General features: G+C 44.8%; 1 protein-coding gene across 3 annotated transcripts in view; it reads right to left on the bottom strand.

Moving 5' to 3' along the window:
• Nucleotides 1-17,346, bottom strand: part of LOC141089002 (tyrosine 3-monooxygenase-like) — a 152,955-nt gene that overhangs the window by 28,726 nt on the left and 106,883 nt on the right. For 2 of the 3 annotated variants that reach the window (XM_073575289.1, XM_073575287.1), the window contains exons 4-5: nt 6,849-6,944; nt 3,972-4,143 (exon numbers count right to left, since the gene is read on the bottom strand). In XM_073575289.1, coding sequence (XP_073431390.1) covers nt 3,972-4,143; nt 6,849-6,944 — 268 coding nt within the window. The remainder of the gene's footprint in view (nt 1-3,971; nt 4,144-6,848; nt 6,945-17,346) is intronic. The other variant, XM_073575288.1, reaches the window with a different exon arrangement.

The raw sequence follows: 17,346 nt of genomic DNA, 5'->3' as shown, positions 1-17,346 counted from the left end.
ATACATGCTGAGAAAATCGCAGCATGCTGCGATTTGCACCGTATTACGCCCGAAAAACGCCAATGCAAGTCTATGGGGGCGAGAAAAATGCGGATTACACACAGACCATACATGTGACTTGCGAGAAATACACACTGGTGTCCTTTAGAAAAGCCAGCAATTCAGTGCAGTATACTGTAAAATCACACTGAAAGGTTTTCTAAAGAATCGAAAGAATAGATATATACACATAGAGTACATATATATATATATATATATATATATATATATATATATATATATATATATATATATATATATATATATATATATACACACACACTCACTGGCCACTTTATTAGGTACACCTGTCCAACTGTGTGTTAAGACTTAATTTCTAATCAGCCAATCACATGGCGGCAACTCAGTGCATTTAGGCATGTAGACATGGTCAAGACAATCTCCTGCAGTTCAAACCGAGCATCAGTATGGGGAAGAAAGGTGATTTGAGTGCCTTTGAACGTGGCATGATTGTTGGTGCCAGAAGGGCTGGTCTGAGAATTTCAGAAACTGCTGATCTGCTGGGATTTTCACGCACAACCATCTCTAGGGTTTACAGAGAATGGTCCGAAAAAGAAAAAAAATCCAGTGAGCGGCAGTTCTGTGGCCGGAAATGCCATGTTGATGCCAGAGGTCAGAGGAGAATGGGCAGACTGGTTCGAGCTGATAGAAAGGCAACAGTGACTCAAATTGCCACCCGTTACAACCAAGGTAGGCAGAAGAGCATCTCTGAACGCACAGTGCGTCGAACTTTGAGGCAGATGGGCTACAGCAGCAGAAGACCACACTGGGTACCACTCCTCTCAGCTAAGAACAGGAAACTGAGGCTACAATTTGCACAAGCTCATCGAAATTGGACAGTAGAAGATTGGAAAAACGTTGCCTGGTCTGATGAGTCTCGATTTCTGCTGCGACATTCGGATGGTAGGGTCAGAATTTGGCGTAAACAACATGAAAGCATGGATCCATCCTGCCTTGTATCAACGGTTCAGGCTGGTGGTGGTGGTGTCATGGTGTGGGGAATTTTTTCTGGGCACTCTTTGGGCCCCTTGGTACCAATTGAGCATCGTTGCAACGCCACAGCCTACCTGAGTATTGTTGCTGACCATGTCCATCCCTTTATGACCACAATGTACCCAACATCTGATGGCTACTTTCAGCAGGATAATGCGCCATGTCATAAAGCTCGAATCATCTCAGATTGGTTTCTTGAACATGACAATGAGTTTACTGTACTCAAATGGCCTCCTCAGTCACCAGATCTCAATCCAATAGAGCATCTTTGGGATGTGGTGGAACGGGAGATTCGCATCAGGGATGTGCAGCCGACAAATCTGCGCCAACTGTGTGATGCCATCATGTCAATATGGTCCAAAATCTCTGAGGAATGCTTCCAGCACCTTGTTGAATCTCTGCCACGAAGAACTGAGGCAGTTCTGAAGGCAAAAGGGGGTCCAACCCCTTACTAGCATGGTGTACCTAATAAAGTGGCCAGTGAGTGTATATATATATATATATATATATACACACATACACACACAGTATATACACATGTCATTGAGACACATATATACAGTATATATGTATATATATTTATACTTCATAGAGTTCTACATTGCGTAATAGCCGCTAAATCAATTGCTGACTTCTGTAAAATCATTACTGAACCTGACATGAAATGACACATGGTTTACATATAGTAAACCATGTCATATCAAAACAATCTATGTATGTCAGTGTTTAATAAATTTATTAGTTTGCAAACTCTAGGGGTTAAATTTAAGGCTATAATCGCAGAAAAAAAATTGTGTGGGCTCCCGCGGTATTTTCTCCGCCAGAGAGGGAAAGCCAGTGACTGAAGGCAGATATTAATAGCCAAGAGAGGGACCATATTTATTGCCCCCCCTGGCTACAAACATCTGCCCCCAGCCACCCCAGAAAAGACGCATCTATAAGATGCTCCTTTTCTGGCACTTACCCTCTCTATTCCCATTGCTTTTAGCGGTGGCTCATGGGTTAATAAGGGGTTAATGTCACCTTGCTATTGTAAGGTGACATTAAATCGGGTTAATAATGGAGAGGTGTCAATAAGACACCTCTCCATTATTAATCCTATTGTAGTAATGGGTTAAAAAACACAGACGCACATTAATTAATAATTCTTTTAATGAAATAATTAATTCATTCACAAGTTATTGACACAATTTATTGTGCTGCCAATCCAACAGAATCCCTTGTTTTCCTGTAACCAAAAAAAAACAAAAAAAACAATATCCATACCTCTCCGCCATTCAGTCAGGTCCCCCACTGCAATCCATCACAAGGGGTTAACTAGTTTACAACAGGGACCGCTGCTAATGCTACTGGCCCAGCTGCAAACCACTGCAGAATGAATGAAATCATGTCTGCACAAGCGCCCCTGCTGCCCGGGGATGAACTGATTAGCGTGGGAAAGTTTATCTACTTTTTCGCATGCTCCTGAGTTCACCTCAGGTCAGCCAGGGACTCTGCGCAGCCTCTGTGACATCAGTGGTAGTCACTGAGTCTGCGCAGACTCCCCGCCTGACCCGCGGTGATCTGACAGTGTGGGAAAAAGTTTAGAAACTTTCCTACGCTAATTAGTTCATCCCTGGTCAGCCAGGGCGCCTGGTGAGTATTGGTGTCAGGACTCTTAGACTCTGGGAGTTTGATGATCCTGATAAGGGCCACGTTTCCACACCAGTTGATCTCAGGGAAAAATGTGGCAGCGTGGGAAAAAGTTCAGAAACTTTCCCATGCTAATCAGTTCATCCCTGGTCAGCCAGGGTGCCTGGAGAGTATTTGTGTCAGGACTCTTAGGGTACCGTTACACCTAACGATGCACCAGCGATCCCGACCAGCGATATGACGCGGTCAGGATCGCTGGTGCATCGCTAGGTGGTCGCTAGTGAGCTGCCACACAGGCAGATCTCACTAGCGACATCGCTGGGGACGGGGGTCGCTACTTACCTGTCAGACGAGGCAATCCTGCATCCTCCCGCCCGGCTCCATGCGTCGCTCGTCGGCGCCACAGGAAGCCCCAGCAGGGAGTGGCCAACGAGAAATGATCCAGCAGCTTCTCGCACGATCAGCGATAACCAGCGGGGGAGCCGGTCGGAGGTAAGTATCACATGCAGCGATATCGCTGCAACTTCACAAAATCGGTGACTTTACAGTGATATTGCTAGCGATATCGCAGTGTGTAACGGGGGCTTTAGACTCCAGGAGTTTGGTGAGCCTGATAAGGGCAACGCTTCCCCACCAGTTGATCCCAGGGAAAAATGTGGGTGCCCGCTATATCCATGGTGATACCAAAGACTACCCGGTTGCCAGAGTGTTGATTAAAATGTGCCATGGTACGGAGTTCCATGAGGTCGGGGTAGTCAGAGACTTGCTACACCCTGTGATAATTGGGCGGGACTTCAGACTGTTCTGGGACTTTTGGGGAAAGGCAGAGGTGCCCAGTGACTCAAGCAGGAGCCAGAACAACCCTGATGAATCCCAGAGGTTGAGGAGTTCCCCTTGTGTGTCCTAGCTGGTGATAAGGATGAAACGGTGACCAGTGAGGCCATTGGTCCTGATCTGGGGGTTTCTGAGGAAAATTTTGAGACTGCTCAAATGCGGGATCTTACTCTAAAAGGGGCATTTGAAAATGTGTCTGTGATTCATGGGGTTGCTCAAGAGCCAGGTGCTGACACCAGGTACCCACACTTTGCAGTCAATAGCCAAACCAGATTTTGACAGACCAGGGAACGAGTAAGGTAATGAAAGAACTGTGTAGGGTCCTCTAGATTGACAAGCTGCGAACCTCAGTGTACCATCCACAGACCGACGGCCTAGTAGAGCGCTTCAATAAAACCTTGAAAGCCAAGCTCAAAAAGGTCATTGAGAAGGACAGTTGAGACTGTGACTACCTGCTTTTGTTTCTGCTCTTCTCTGTCAGTGAAGTTCAGGCAGCCTCTACTAATTTCTTTGTCATTAAAGCTACTGTATGGTCGACATTCGTAAGGGCTCCTGGACATCGCCACGGAAACATGGGAAGCTGAGGTCACGCCACACCAGATCTTCATGGAGCATGTCGCCCAGCTGCGGGAGAGAATGGCAAAAGTGATGCCTATTGTGAAGGAGCATCTTCTCCAGGCACAGGAGGCACAGGAAAGGGTGTATAATAGTGATGAGCGAGTATACTCATTGCTCGGGTTTCCCTGAGCATACTCAGGTGGTCTCCGAGTATTTGGAAGTGCTTGAAGATTTAGTTTCTGTTACTGCAGCTGCATGATTTGTGGTTACTTGACAGCCTGGATACATGTGGGGATTGCCTGTTTGTTAGGGAATTCCCACATGTATTCAGGCTGTCAAGTAACCGCAAATCATGCAGCTGCGGCAATAGAAACTAAATCTCGAGAACATCCAAATACTCGGAGATCACCCGAGCATGCTCGGGAAAACACGAGCAACGAGCATGCTCGGGAAAACACGAGCAACGAGCATACTCGCTCATCACTAGTGCATTAGCAATTAGTAAGGCTGAGGCAGTTCCAGCCCGGGGACCATGTGCTAGTGCTTATACCCACAGTGGAGAGCAATTCCTAGCTAAGTGGCAAGGCCATACGAGGTGCTGGAAAAACTGTGTGACGTGATTTACAAGGTACACCAGCCGGATCGAAAGAAATGGCACCAAGTCTATCATGAAACTTGCTCAAACCCTGGCGAGGCCAAGAATCGCTGGACACCCACTGCATGGGAGGCAATCCCAAAGTCACAATGGATGATGTCATCATTGCACAGACTCTGATACTGGCTCAGAGGCAACAGTGTCAGGAGCTGATGCAGTGGAACTGTGACCTGTTCTCTGAGTTGCTTGGGCATATGCAGGTGGTAGAACATGAAGTGTTGACAGAGCCGCCTGTAAGAGGGAACCTCAAGCCCTATATAATTTTGGAAGCATAGAGAGGTGATATCAACTGAGGTGAAGAGGATGCTAGACCTCCGGGTGATAGTGTCTAAAAGTGGATGTCGAATTCCATCGTCTCGGTGCCGAAGCCCGATGGTGAGTGGCAGTTTTGTAACGACTACCACATGCAAAATTAAATCTCCAATCTTGATGATTACATGTGGATGTGTGCCTCGTGTGGACAAACTTATTGAGAGACTTAGACCCGCAAGGTACATTACAACTCTGGACCTGACAAAGGGCTATTGGCAGATCCCCATGTTCCAGAGTGCCACGGAGAAGACAGTCTTCTTGATGCATGATGGGTGTTTTCAATACATCAGGATGCCCTTCGGTTTGCAGGCGGTTCCGGCCACCTTCCAGAGAGTGATGGATCAGATCCTGGCTCCAGATAAGAAGTATGCTGCAGAGTAAATAGATGACATTAGCCCTGACTGGGTTAGTCATCTGCCGAAGGAACAGTTGATTTTGGATGCTTTAAGAAATGCAGGGTTCACCATAAATCCGAAAAAGTGTGCCATAGGGAAGGAAGAGGCCAAGTACCTAAACTTTGTCTTTGGAAGCAGCGAAATTAAACCGCAAATAAACAAGATTGAGGCAATTCAAAAGTAGCCGCAGCCGCTGTCCAAGAAGCGACTGAGGGCATTTCTTGATATGGTAGGCTATTACCGGTGGTTCATCCAAAGTTTTGCTATAATCATGGCATCATTGACGGATCTTCTTAAAGGCATCAAGTCGACCATAGTTAAATGGACTGCTGACACAGAAATGATGTTCCAGAGGCTGAAGCAGGCTCTGTGTAAACAAACTGGTTCTGGATGAACCAGACTTCAGTAAGGAATTCATGGTCTAGATGGATGCCTCAGAAGTCGGGTTGAGAGTCGTGCTGTCTCAGGAAATAAATGGAGAAGAGCATCCCATTCTGTATCTGAGCTGGAAGCTCTTGTCATGTGAGAAAAATTATTCAATTTTGGAGAAAGAATGTCTAGCCATAAAATGTGCAGTGGATTCATTGAGGTATTATCTACTAGGCCGGAGGTTCAAACGCATGTCTGATCATGACCCTCTGAGATGGTTAAGGGAGAAAAAGGGCAAGAATGCCAGGTGACTAGTTGGTTATTAGGCCTCCAGGATTTCAGGTTCCATATAGAATATAGGTCTGGGAAGTTACGCAGGAATGCAGATGTCCTTTCCCGAATTCCCTGTTTCAAGTCCGAATGTGCCAAAGCCCGCAGCCCCCAGTCACTGGCGCCATATGTGAGGGGAGATAAGAGTCACAAAGGTTATTATCCTGCGTGATGTGAAAGCCATGAGTTTCCTCCAGCATGATAGATGCTGAGAGTAAGTCAGTCGTTTCTAGGGCCTGGCTTTCATACATATGAGTAGGTAAGAGACGGGCAGGACACCTACTTACCATATCTCCACCTCAAGGGTGTGGCTGGGATGTTAAAATGTCCAGCCAGTGTTTTTTTTTTTTTTTGGCTTTCTCTGTGTAGTGTGGAGAAGAGGAAGCCTACACACCTTCAACTCCTGCAAGAACTGCCATATGTGTGTCTCAGAGGTGCTGGGCAGGACTTCATATGAATCTTTTATTTTCATTAGAGCCAGAAAGGCTGTTTTTCTGTTACCAATTTGGGTTTTTGGTTTATGATGCAATAAACCACCCCGAGACTTTAACCACACGTGTGCCTTTGTCTACCTCGAGGAGCATCTAAGTGAACCGACCTTCCACAATATATATATAAAATCTTTTTTTTCACAGTGATATAAATTACAATATATCAAAAATACTTGTACTTACAGCTATTTTTTTAAAATATGCTTCGAAAACACTTACCAAGAGTTCCCCGTAAGATGATAGTAGACCAGCTCCATAGGCTTTAATAGATCCATTCTGCTTGCAGAGTCCAAACTCAATGGTGAACCAATACAACTGGAAATTAATATTTTTAGCCATTTTAAATGTCTCATCAAGCCACTTAATTTTATCACTTGAAATACTATATCATTGCCTAAAACAGCCACACTTAGTGACAATCTCCCATCAACCAATGCAATGCCCACATTGGAGGTTTTAATAATGTATGACAGATGCCACATTTTGAATACATGATTGCTATATAGACTGTGTGCCAGCACACTTATTTTGTGTAAATGGGTGGTCTTACTTTATTGAATCTTGCTATGAGCAATTCACATAATTCAAATGTTATTGGCAGCTAGTAGAGATTATTGAATTGATATGAATTTTATGAAATTCACAAGTCTCGAAGAATTTGTACAATTTGCTATTTGATTTAAGGGAATCATAATAATTGCACAAGATTGCATCAGTCACAGAAGGCTGACATGACATAAGAAGAAACCGCGCAGGCTTCCCTATAATGCCTTGCAGCTATCACATAATGGTATAGGACAGCTCATAAGGAGAAACTATTACAGCATGTATAAAAAAAACTTAGCTGAGGCCAGGTAAGGAGCAGCCATTTAAGGCCTCTTTCACACATCAGGTTTTCGCCGTCAGGCGCTATCCGGCGCTTTTGACAGAAACCGGATCCGGCAAAATGCAATGCCGGATCCGGTTTCCCCCCCATTGACGTGCATGTGCGCCGGATCGCGCCGGATGGCCATGCGTTTCATCCGGTTTTCGCCGGATCCGGCAATGTGTCGCGATCCGGCGTCTGGAAAAAACGGCTACTGTAACGTTTTTTGTCTCCGGCGAAAAAGCCGGACACGCCGGATCCGGAGCATCCGGCTTTTTCACACAATGAAAGCCTATGAGCGCCGCAATGCGCCTGATCCGGCGAAAGCCGGATCCGGTGGCCGGATCCGTTTTTTTTGATCTGAGCATGCTCAGTAGCTCTGCCCACAAGACATATATAAAAGCAAGACAGTGGGACCCACAGCCACACCCAACATGCCACCCAAGAAAGCAACCAAGCGCAGCAGGAGAAGGCAGGAGACCACTGCAGCACCATCAGCACCACCACCACCCCAAATGGAGCAGCAAATGGAACATGCTGAGGAGGGGAGGCCAGCAGCAGATGAGAGACGGTAATTATCAAATCCCCCATTCCTCCAAACTAGGGCTATTAAATATCAAGATATTCATTGGCCCTTTGTTTCTCTTTATTCAACAGCCGCCCAATAGATGCAGCAGCAGCAGCAGCAATGGCAGCAGCTGGAACACCACCCACAGGCATGGAGTCTGGCCACCAGGAAGACAGCACATCATCTTCTGGGAGCCCTCCCTCGCATCGTCAGCGTTTGACGGTAAGTTTTTATTTCCAAAATCCATCATCTCTGTAATATATGTCTATTCATTGCCTTTTATTTCAAAACAGGATTCACAAGATGAAGAGGAGCTCCCAGAAGAAGAAGGAAGGGGTGGACAGACACTTGGAGTGGGCTCACAATTGGTAAGTTTTTTGCATCAAACGCAGAAACACAACATCACACTACACACAACACATAGAAAACAATGTTCTGCAGACCACACACAGCAAACAAATGCCTACATCCAAAGACATAACATTTTTTTGTTTTCTTCTCTAGTCTTCCCAATCTGGTGCTCGGCCAAGAGGTCCTCGCAGTGCCTCCCAGGGTCGTCGGCGACAGCAACGCGGCGGTCACCAGCGTGTAAGTATAAATATTTTTGCTTTGTTTTTTTGCACTTTTTATTTCATTTCTTTTGTGGAGGCTAATTATGTTATTTTTGTCTTTTTCTTTAACAGCCTTCACAGCGTGCTCCCGACTCTGACGGTGAGGATGGAGGACACGATGTGGACCACCTCATCGATCTCGTCAGAGAAAGGGAGCCGCTCTGGAATATGGCTGACCGCCGCCACGCTGACCTTATCGTTACCCGACGACTCTGGGAGGAAATCTGTTCGCTCCTTGTGGGCCGCTGGGAGGACCTCGATGTTCGGGCCCAGATTAAAGAGCGTAAGTATATACAGTACAGGTTGCTTGATGTAAACCAGTGTTTCACGAACTCCAGTCCTCGTGGTCCCCACGGATCATGTGTTCAGGATTTCTATTTACTATGGAAATCCTGAAAACATGACCCCTGGGGACCATGAGGACTGGAGTTTGTGAAACACTGATGTTGTATACTAACCACTCCTTTCTCGTTTCAGGGAACAGAATTGTGAATCGGTGGCGGTCTGTGAGGGATCGTTTCAAGAAGGAGTTCAATAAAGAGATGCGGGCCCCGAGTGGATCTGGAGGACGCAGGAGCAAGTACAAGTACGCACAAGCCCTGTCGTTCCTCCGGGAAACAATGGTCACTAGAAGGTAAATATTACACACCACATGTGAAAAAAAATGTTAGATGTAACTTTTTTTTTCAGCCAGGGCCATACCATGTCAGTATTTTAATTGTTTTTTTTTCTCTTTATTCCACAGCACGGTGAGCAGCACTCGGGAGCCTGCACGATTGGACCCTTCTGAGGCGATCCCTGAGGAGACCGGCACCGAGGGACACTTCGACCGCCCCGGTACATCTGCACCTTCCCAGCCTTCCCACACATTCGACCCATCTGTCCCATCCACCAGCACAGGAGCATCGTGGCCGCCTACATTACATGAAGCTGCTGGTGAGGAGATCGCTTTCCCTTTACCCCACCCTTCTGCCCCTGCCACCTCTAGTACACCTGCGGGTACTGGGCGGCAGCGGCAGAGGGGTCAGGAAAAGAGTTATGCGCCAGAGTTCTTGCATCTGAATGCATCTTTCCAGAACTGTCTAAAAGTCTTGTCAGAGCAAATCTCCGCAGGCTTTCAGCAGATCAACTCCAGCATTCTGGAGGTGAAGACACTTCTGCAAACCATGCATTCAGAAGCAAGATCTTTGCCAAACCACACCTTTTTCAGGTCTGTTGTGGAGCGCATGGCAACACTATCTCCTACCCAGCAGATGCATGTAATGCATTCGTGCCACGGTGCTCTACAGCAGGTTACCTCCCAACCTCCACCTCCCACCACTGTAGTTCCTCCACCTGCACCCCCTCCAGCCACTTTCCATCCTCCCCCTCCTATTACATCCTCCCCCTCCTATTACATCTGCACCCCCTCCAGCCACTTTCCATCCTCCCCCTCCTATTACATACCAGCAACCTCACCAGTACCAGCAACCTTCCCAGTACCAGCAACCTCCCCAGTACCAGACATCTCCCCACTTCCAGCAACCTGCCCCGTACCAAACTCCTTCCCCGTACCAAACTCCTTCCCCGTACCAAACTCCTTCCCCATACAACTTTCCATCAACATCATCTGCTCCTACAGTCCCTGCCCAACCCTCCACTCCACCGCCCACCACCTCTTCTGCCTCCCACATGTCCACCCATTCTGTAGCTTTTTCCACACCATCACCTCTAACTGTTCCTTCCCCACCACGATCCCAGTCCTCTCTCCACACTCCCATTGTCGAAGTGTCCCGCAGCCCCTCCAGCAGTATTTCCACCCCACACTACACCGAGTTATAATGTTTTTTTTGTAATAAAAATGCCCATTTGGTTGGTTTCAAACCTTTATTAAAAAAGTTTTTTTAACTTTAAAAACAGTTTACACAAAAAAAAATATTTTAAATAAAAGTTAAATTATTGTTTACACTGGTTGTCTGTCATTTCTTTCTGCGGCGAAATATGTTTAAAAAAAAGGTTAAATACAGGGTATTTAAAAGGTAAAAAGGTATTCAAAACCAGGTATATAACTGTGGGTAAATTTTAGCTTTTTGCCACAGTTGTGTTCCTGGTTGTGTTTGAAGCGAAGTATTTCACCTGAAAAGTTGTGTTTATTGTTGGTGATTTCCTAACAATGTACACAACTTTTGTTAAAAGGTGAAATACTTTGCATAAAACACAACCAGGTACACACCTGTGGCCTAAAGCTAAAAATAGTAAGACCATGACAAGATAGCCAACTTTGGTTGGCAAAGGTATATACTGTTGGTCCAGAAGGTACACAAGTTTGGTTAGGGCACAAATCTTTCACACTCTGTCATCCTGCCAGTGTACTCTGCCTTGAGGTGACAAAGTATAGTGCAAAATTGTCCCTCATTACTGAAACCGTCACAGAACTTCTAGTGGTAATATTTCCAATGACAACATCCATCTTCGCCAGTAACTTGCTCTTCTCTCCAACCTGCACTTTCTCCTCTACAACCTGTCAAAGAAGGGCTGTAGGAACATGCTATATATAGTTTTCCAGTAGCCAATCCCGTTCGGAAGGCCACAAGGGTCAATTTTAAAAACCAGATCCGGCGTAATCCGTCGAAAATCGGATAGAAAAACGGATGAACTGGATGAGACGGATCCGGTTTTGTCTGTCAAGAACAAGACGGATCTGGCAGAAAACCGGATCCGGCACATCAGGTTTTACAAAACATTTGCCGGATCCGGCATTCCGGCACGACGCCGGATCGCGCCTGATGCCGAAAACCTGATGTGTGAAAGTAGCCTAAGGGTAACTTTAGGATAGTGAGAGTACATCAGTGATCAAAGCTCAGCGCTAAAGATATGAAGAAAAAACCCTAAAACATTATACTCTAGACAGTTATGCTTTGTCTAATTGTAGCACTAAAAAAAGATTGTAAAAGTATGCAAATAATTCAGAAATTCAGTTGATAGAGGAAAAGAGATGGGAGAGGTGCTAGGAGCAGCAGTGCGACCCAGTGTGAAATATAGTGTAGCTAAGGCTAGGTTCACATTTGCCTTTGTGTGCACAGCGTATCATCTGCATGCCCAAACGCATGCAAACGCATGTTAACGCAGCGGTTTTTATACGCCTCATCTTACGCATGACGGCCAAAAAACGCTGCGTATGCATGCGTTTGTATGCGTTTTTGCATGCGTTTGCGCTGTTTAGGTGCTTGCGTTCGATATGACACCAGATACCCAATGGGCGTTTCTCATGGGATTTCTAAATATACACTCTGCACAGATGCAATTAGAGCTCCCGGCCAGGGCTAACGGGGTACTCGGCACCAGGCCCGTTGATCTCAATGGGAGTTGTCACGGAAGCTGTGACCCGGTCCGTGGCCCTGGGGCTCCATGGCAAAAGGGGGTGAAAGAACAATGAAATAGAATTGATGAATAGTTCGTGATGCCACCTGTGGTGTTCTGCAAGGGAGATGTTAAGCCGACGCTGCATGCAGATCCTCTCGGACTGGTGGTGTGTTGCAGCCAAGATGGTGAAGCTCCCCACAGGAGGAGCTGTAGTCCCAGAGCAGTGTAGATGGAGGGGTAGCTGAGAGGCACAGGCAGTGTAGAAGCTGGTACCCAGATGCAGCGGTACCAGGTGTGTTGGCGTGGGAATGAATGGAGGACACCAGGGCTTGTAGTTCCAAAGCTTTACTCACAGTCTGTAGTACACACAGGTGCCTGCCTCCGTGCTGTGTCCTCCGGGTCAGGGGCTCAGTCGACCTCCAGGCAAGATAGGACGCTCCCTTCCAACACTCCGCCAACATGTGCCTTTCTGAACATCTCCTCTATAGCGCCTTTAAGTGTGAAGATCTCCTAGTGCTGAGTTATACTGGAGTTCCTCCTGACAGATGTTCCCAAGAACTATACTTGTACGGCAGACAGCTGTAGCCTGCTTCGGGGACTCCTTCTCCTGAATCCCGGCTCACTATCAATGTTGCTGTTATGCCCCAAGTCTTAGATGGGAGTAGTGCATTTACAGCCCACTACTCCACAAGTGTCTGCTGCAGAACCATTAGTGTCCATACAACCTCAGGCACCGGGCCCCGGCCTTGCGCTTAGAACTTCTAGGCAGGGTTCTTCCTCTAACCCACGTCCTCTGTTCCCTTTTACTCCTACGTTCCATACTAGTCTTTCCTTCTTATGGAAGATCAGGTTTCTGTTCAATGTCCTTCTCTTTCTTTCCTTTCCCGTGCCAGCAGACCCAGGTCACTGAGATCTGCTGCAGCACCTCCTTCCTCCATCCCTCTCCCAGGGATCTTCTCTCCCCACTCACTGACTTCGAACTGACTGACTGACTGAAATTCTAAACCTTCTCACTCTTTTATGTATTCTAAACTCCACCCGCCTCCAAGCACATTTCGCGTTCCAAGCAGGGAGTCACCAAAGGTGCTCTGCTACACTCCAAGCAGGGAGCCGCAATGTGGCTTTGCTGAACTACCGTGTTGTGTGGGATGCGAGTGTTGGAGCGTGGTTAGGAGCCTCCAACTCACCTGGATGGTGGGGTACCACACCTCAGGAGGAGGTGCAGTACCTCTGTGGCAACTGAACCCTCAGGGGCGCCACACAATCCTCATCATTTGCTGCTGTATCCAGCTTCAAGATGGTTCTTAGTGTGGAGAGCTTCATGATTCTTCTTTATCTGTCATTAAAATTCACTGTTGTCTTTGCTATGACTTGTAAAGAAGAAAGAAGAAGCGAAAGACGGAGAAGACATTGTCGTCGCTGTTGGCGATATCCCATTGTTGAAGTCCGAGAGAGCTCTGGAGGATACCACTCGTTGTACACAGAGCTGCATGAAACCCCAGAGAAGTTTTTTAACTACACGAGAATGTCGCAACAGAGCTCCCATGACTTGCTGCAACGTGTCCGAGGATCCATCATCAGGCAGGACACGCAGCTACGTCGAGCAATTCCTGCTGAGAAACGTCTGTTGGTGACCCTGAGGTACGTAATTTTGAAAAATAAACACCTGTTATTAATATGATTGTTCTAAAAGCCATGTACTGATTTTTTCCTTTTTTTTTTTCTAAAAGCCATGTACTGATATTTTTTCCATTTTCTCTTAAAGCCATGTACTGAATTTTATAAAAATTTTTTCTAAAAGCCATGTACTGATTTTTTTTCATTTTCTGTTCAGTAGATTCCTGGCTACCAGAGATACCTTAACATCTCTTCATTTCCAGTTCTGGATTGGAGTGTCTACTCTTTCTGGGATTGTTGGAGACACCTGCCATGCTTTATGTGACGTTCTGCGTGCAGAATTCCTCCCCCAACCCAGTACATTCCCTTGTAAATAGACCTGTTAACCCTTGTTCTACCTGCATCCCGTCACTGCATCCCGCGTTCCTGCTTGTTACCTTACACTTGGCGTAGTTGGCAGGTTGCAGTCTACGGTCGCAGGGGTGGCAGATAGTGTTGAGCATTCCGATACTGCAAATATCGGGTATTGGCCGATATTCGCTGTATCGGAATTCTGATACCGAGTACCGATAGTTTTCAATATCGGATACCGGAATCGGAAGTCCCCATAATGCAATGAGCCACTGTTGTGCCTGTGATTGGCTGCTGAAATGATGTCATCATGATGCGGGGTCTGTACGGGCCTGCGCCGGCTGTCGGGGACCTGTACGGGTCTCTCGGGGGTCTATGTGGGCCTGCCGGGGCCCTGCGCGGGCCTACTGGGGCCTGTACGGGCCTGCCGGGGGCCTGTACGGGCCTCTCGGGAGTCTATGCGGGCCTGCCGGGGCCCTGTGCGGGCCTGCCAGAGCTTGTACGGGCCTGCTGGGGGTCTGTGCCGGCTGTCGGGGGCCTCTCGGGGGTCTATGCGGGCCTGCCAGGGCCCTGTGCGGGCCTGCCAGGGTCTGTACGGGCCTGCCGGGGCATGTACGGGCCTGCCGGGGCCTGTACGGGCCTGCCGGGGGCCTGTACGGGCCTCTCGGGGGTCTATGCGGGCCTGCCGAGGGTCTTGTGTGTGTGCAGGCATCGTCCGATGGGACTGCAAGTCCCATCGGGTGATGCCTGCTACAATGATAGTGATTGACACATTAGCCAATGATGGGCCAGTAGTAGTCCCATCATCCGGCTAATGTGTTGAATGTAAAAAAAAAAAAAAAAACAACATACATACTACATACATACTACATACATACTACATATATACTACATTCATACAACATACATACTATATACATGCTTCATATATACTACATTCATATAACATACATACTACTTACTACATGCTGCATACATACTATATACATACTTCATGTATACTACATTCATACAACATACATACATACTACATACATACTTCATATATACTACATTCATACAACATACATACTACATACATACAACATACATACTACATTCATACAACATACATACTACATACATACTACATTCATACTACATACATACATACTACATTCATACTACATACAACATACATAAATACTACATTCATACAACATACATACATACTGCATACAAACTTCATATATACTACATTCATACAACATACATACATACTGCATACAAACTTCATATATACTACATTCATACAACATACATACATACTACATACATACTACATACATACTACATTCATACATACATACTACATACATACTTCATATATACTACATTCATGCAACATACTGTACATACATACTACATGCAAACATATATACTACATTCATACAACATACATACATACTACATACATACTACATACATACATACTACGTATATACTATATTCATACAACATGCATACAACATGCTACATACATACAACATACATACTACATACATACTACATACAATACATTCATACATTCATACAATACATACATATAGACATACAGTACATATAACAGAGTACATACTCACCATCATTTGTCACTTTGATCCCCGAGGCCAATGTCATCTGTGGAAAAATATGAAAATAACAATATATATACTCCCTGATCCGCAGAAATCCTCGAGTGTCCCACGACGATCTCCCGTGGAGAACAGCAGCATCAGCTGTTGCCACCGCTCTATAGGGGGCTCCAGAAATACAATGATGGGAGGTAGGTATCCTTCCGCACTGTATTCCTCCGCCACTGTAAAAAAAATAGTCCCTAGTCTCACTTTTGGCATTGCTGTGTGAGAAAGTTCCCACGCAGCATTTGCCATAAAGTGAGACTAGGGACTATTTTTTTACAGTGGCGGAGGAGCCCCCTAGAGAGCGGTCGCATCAGCTGATGCTGTTGTTCTCTACGGGAGATCGTCGTGGGACACTGTGGATTTCTGCGGATCAGGGAGTATATTACTTGTCTGCTTTTTTCATATTTTTCCACAGATGACATTGGCTTCAGGGAACAAAGTGAAAAGTTATGGTGAGTATGTACTCTATGTTATATGTACTGTATGTCTGTATGTATTGTATGAATGTATTAATGTATTGTATGTAGTATGCATGTTGTATGAATGTAGTATATATGAAGTATGTATGTAATATGTATGTATGTTGTATGAATGTAGCATGTATATAGTATGTATGTAGTATGATGTATGTAGTATGTATGTTGCATGTCTGTAGCATGTTGTAGTATGTATGTTGTATGTATGTTGTATGTCTGTAGCATGTTGTAGTATGTATGTTGTATGTATGTTGTATGTCTGTAGCATGTTGTATGTTTGTTGTATGTATGTACTATGTATGTATGTATGAATGTAGTATATATGTAGTATGTATGTAGCATGCATGTTGTATGAATGTAGTATATATGTAGTATGTATGTAGTATGTATGTTGTATGTATGAATGTATTGTATGTAGTATGTATGTTGTATGTATGTTGTATGTCTGTAGCATGTTGTATGTATGTTGTATGTGTGTAGTATGTACTATGTATGTATGAATGTAGTATATATGTAGTATGTATGTAGTATGTATGTATGTTGTATGAATGTAGTATATATGAAGTATGTATGTAGTATGTATGTATGTTGTATGAATGTAGTATATATGAAGCATGTATGTATGTAGTATAAATGTTGTATGAATGTAGTATATATGAAATATGTATGTAGTATGTATGTATGTTGTATGATGTATGAATGTAGTATATATGAAGTATGTATGTAGTATGTAGGTTGTATGAATGTAGTATATATGTAGTATGTATGTAGAATGTATGCATGTTGTATGAATGTAGTATATATGAAGTATGTATGTAGTATATATGTATGTTGTATGAATGTAGTATATATGAAGTATGTATGTATGTTGTATGAATGTAGTATGTAATATGTACGTTGTATGTATGTAGTATGTACTATGTATGTATGAATGTAGTATATATGTAGTATGTAGTATGTATGTATGTTGTATGAATGTAGTATATATGTAGTATGTATGTATGTTGTATGAATGTAGCATATATGAAGTATGTATGTAGTATGTATGTATGTTGTATGAATGTAGTATATATGAAGCATGTATGTAGTATGTATGTATGTATGTATGTTGTATGAATGTAGTATATATGAAATATGTATGTAGTATGTATGTATGTTGTATGAATGTAGTATATATGAAGTATGTATGTAGTATGTATGTTGTATGAATGTAGTATATATGAAGT

The sequence above is a fragment of the Dendrobates tinctorius genome, unplaced genomic scaffold, assembly GCF_039654945.1.
Source record: "Dendrobates tinctorius isolate UK_male_01 unplaced genomic scaffold, ASM3965494v1 ptg000043l, whole genome shotgun sequence".
NCBI lineage: Eukaryota > Metazoa > Chordata > Amphibia > Anura > Dendrobatidae > Dendrobates > Dendrobates tinctorius.
The sequence above is the reverse complement of the archived record's forward strand: the minus strand, read 5'-3'. Positions and strand labels throughout refer to the sequence as shown.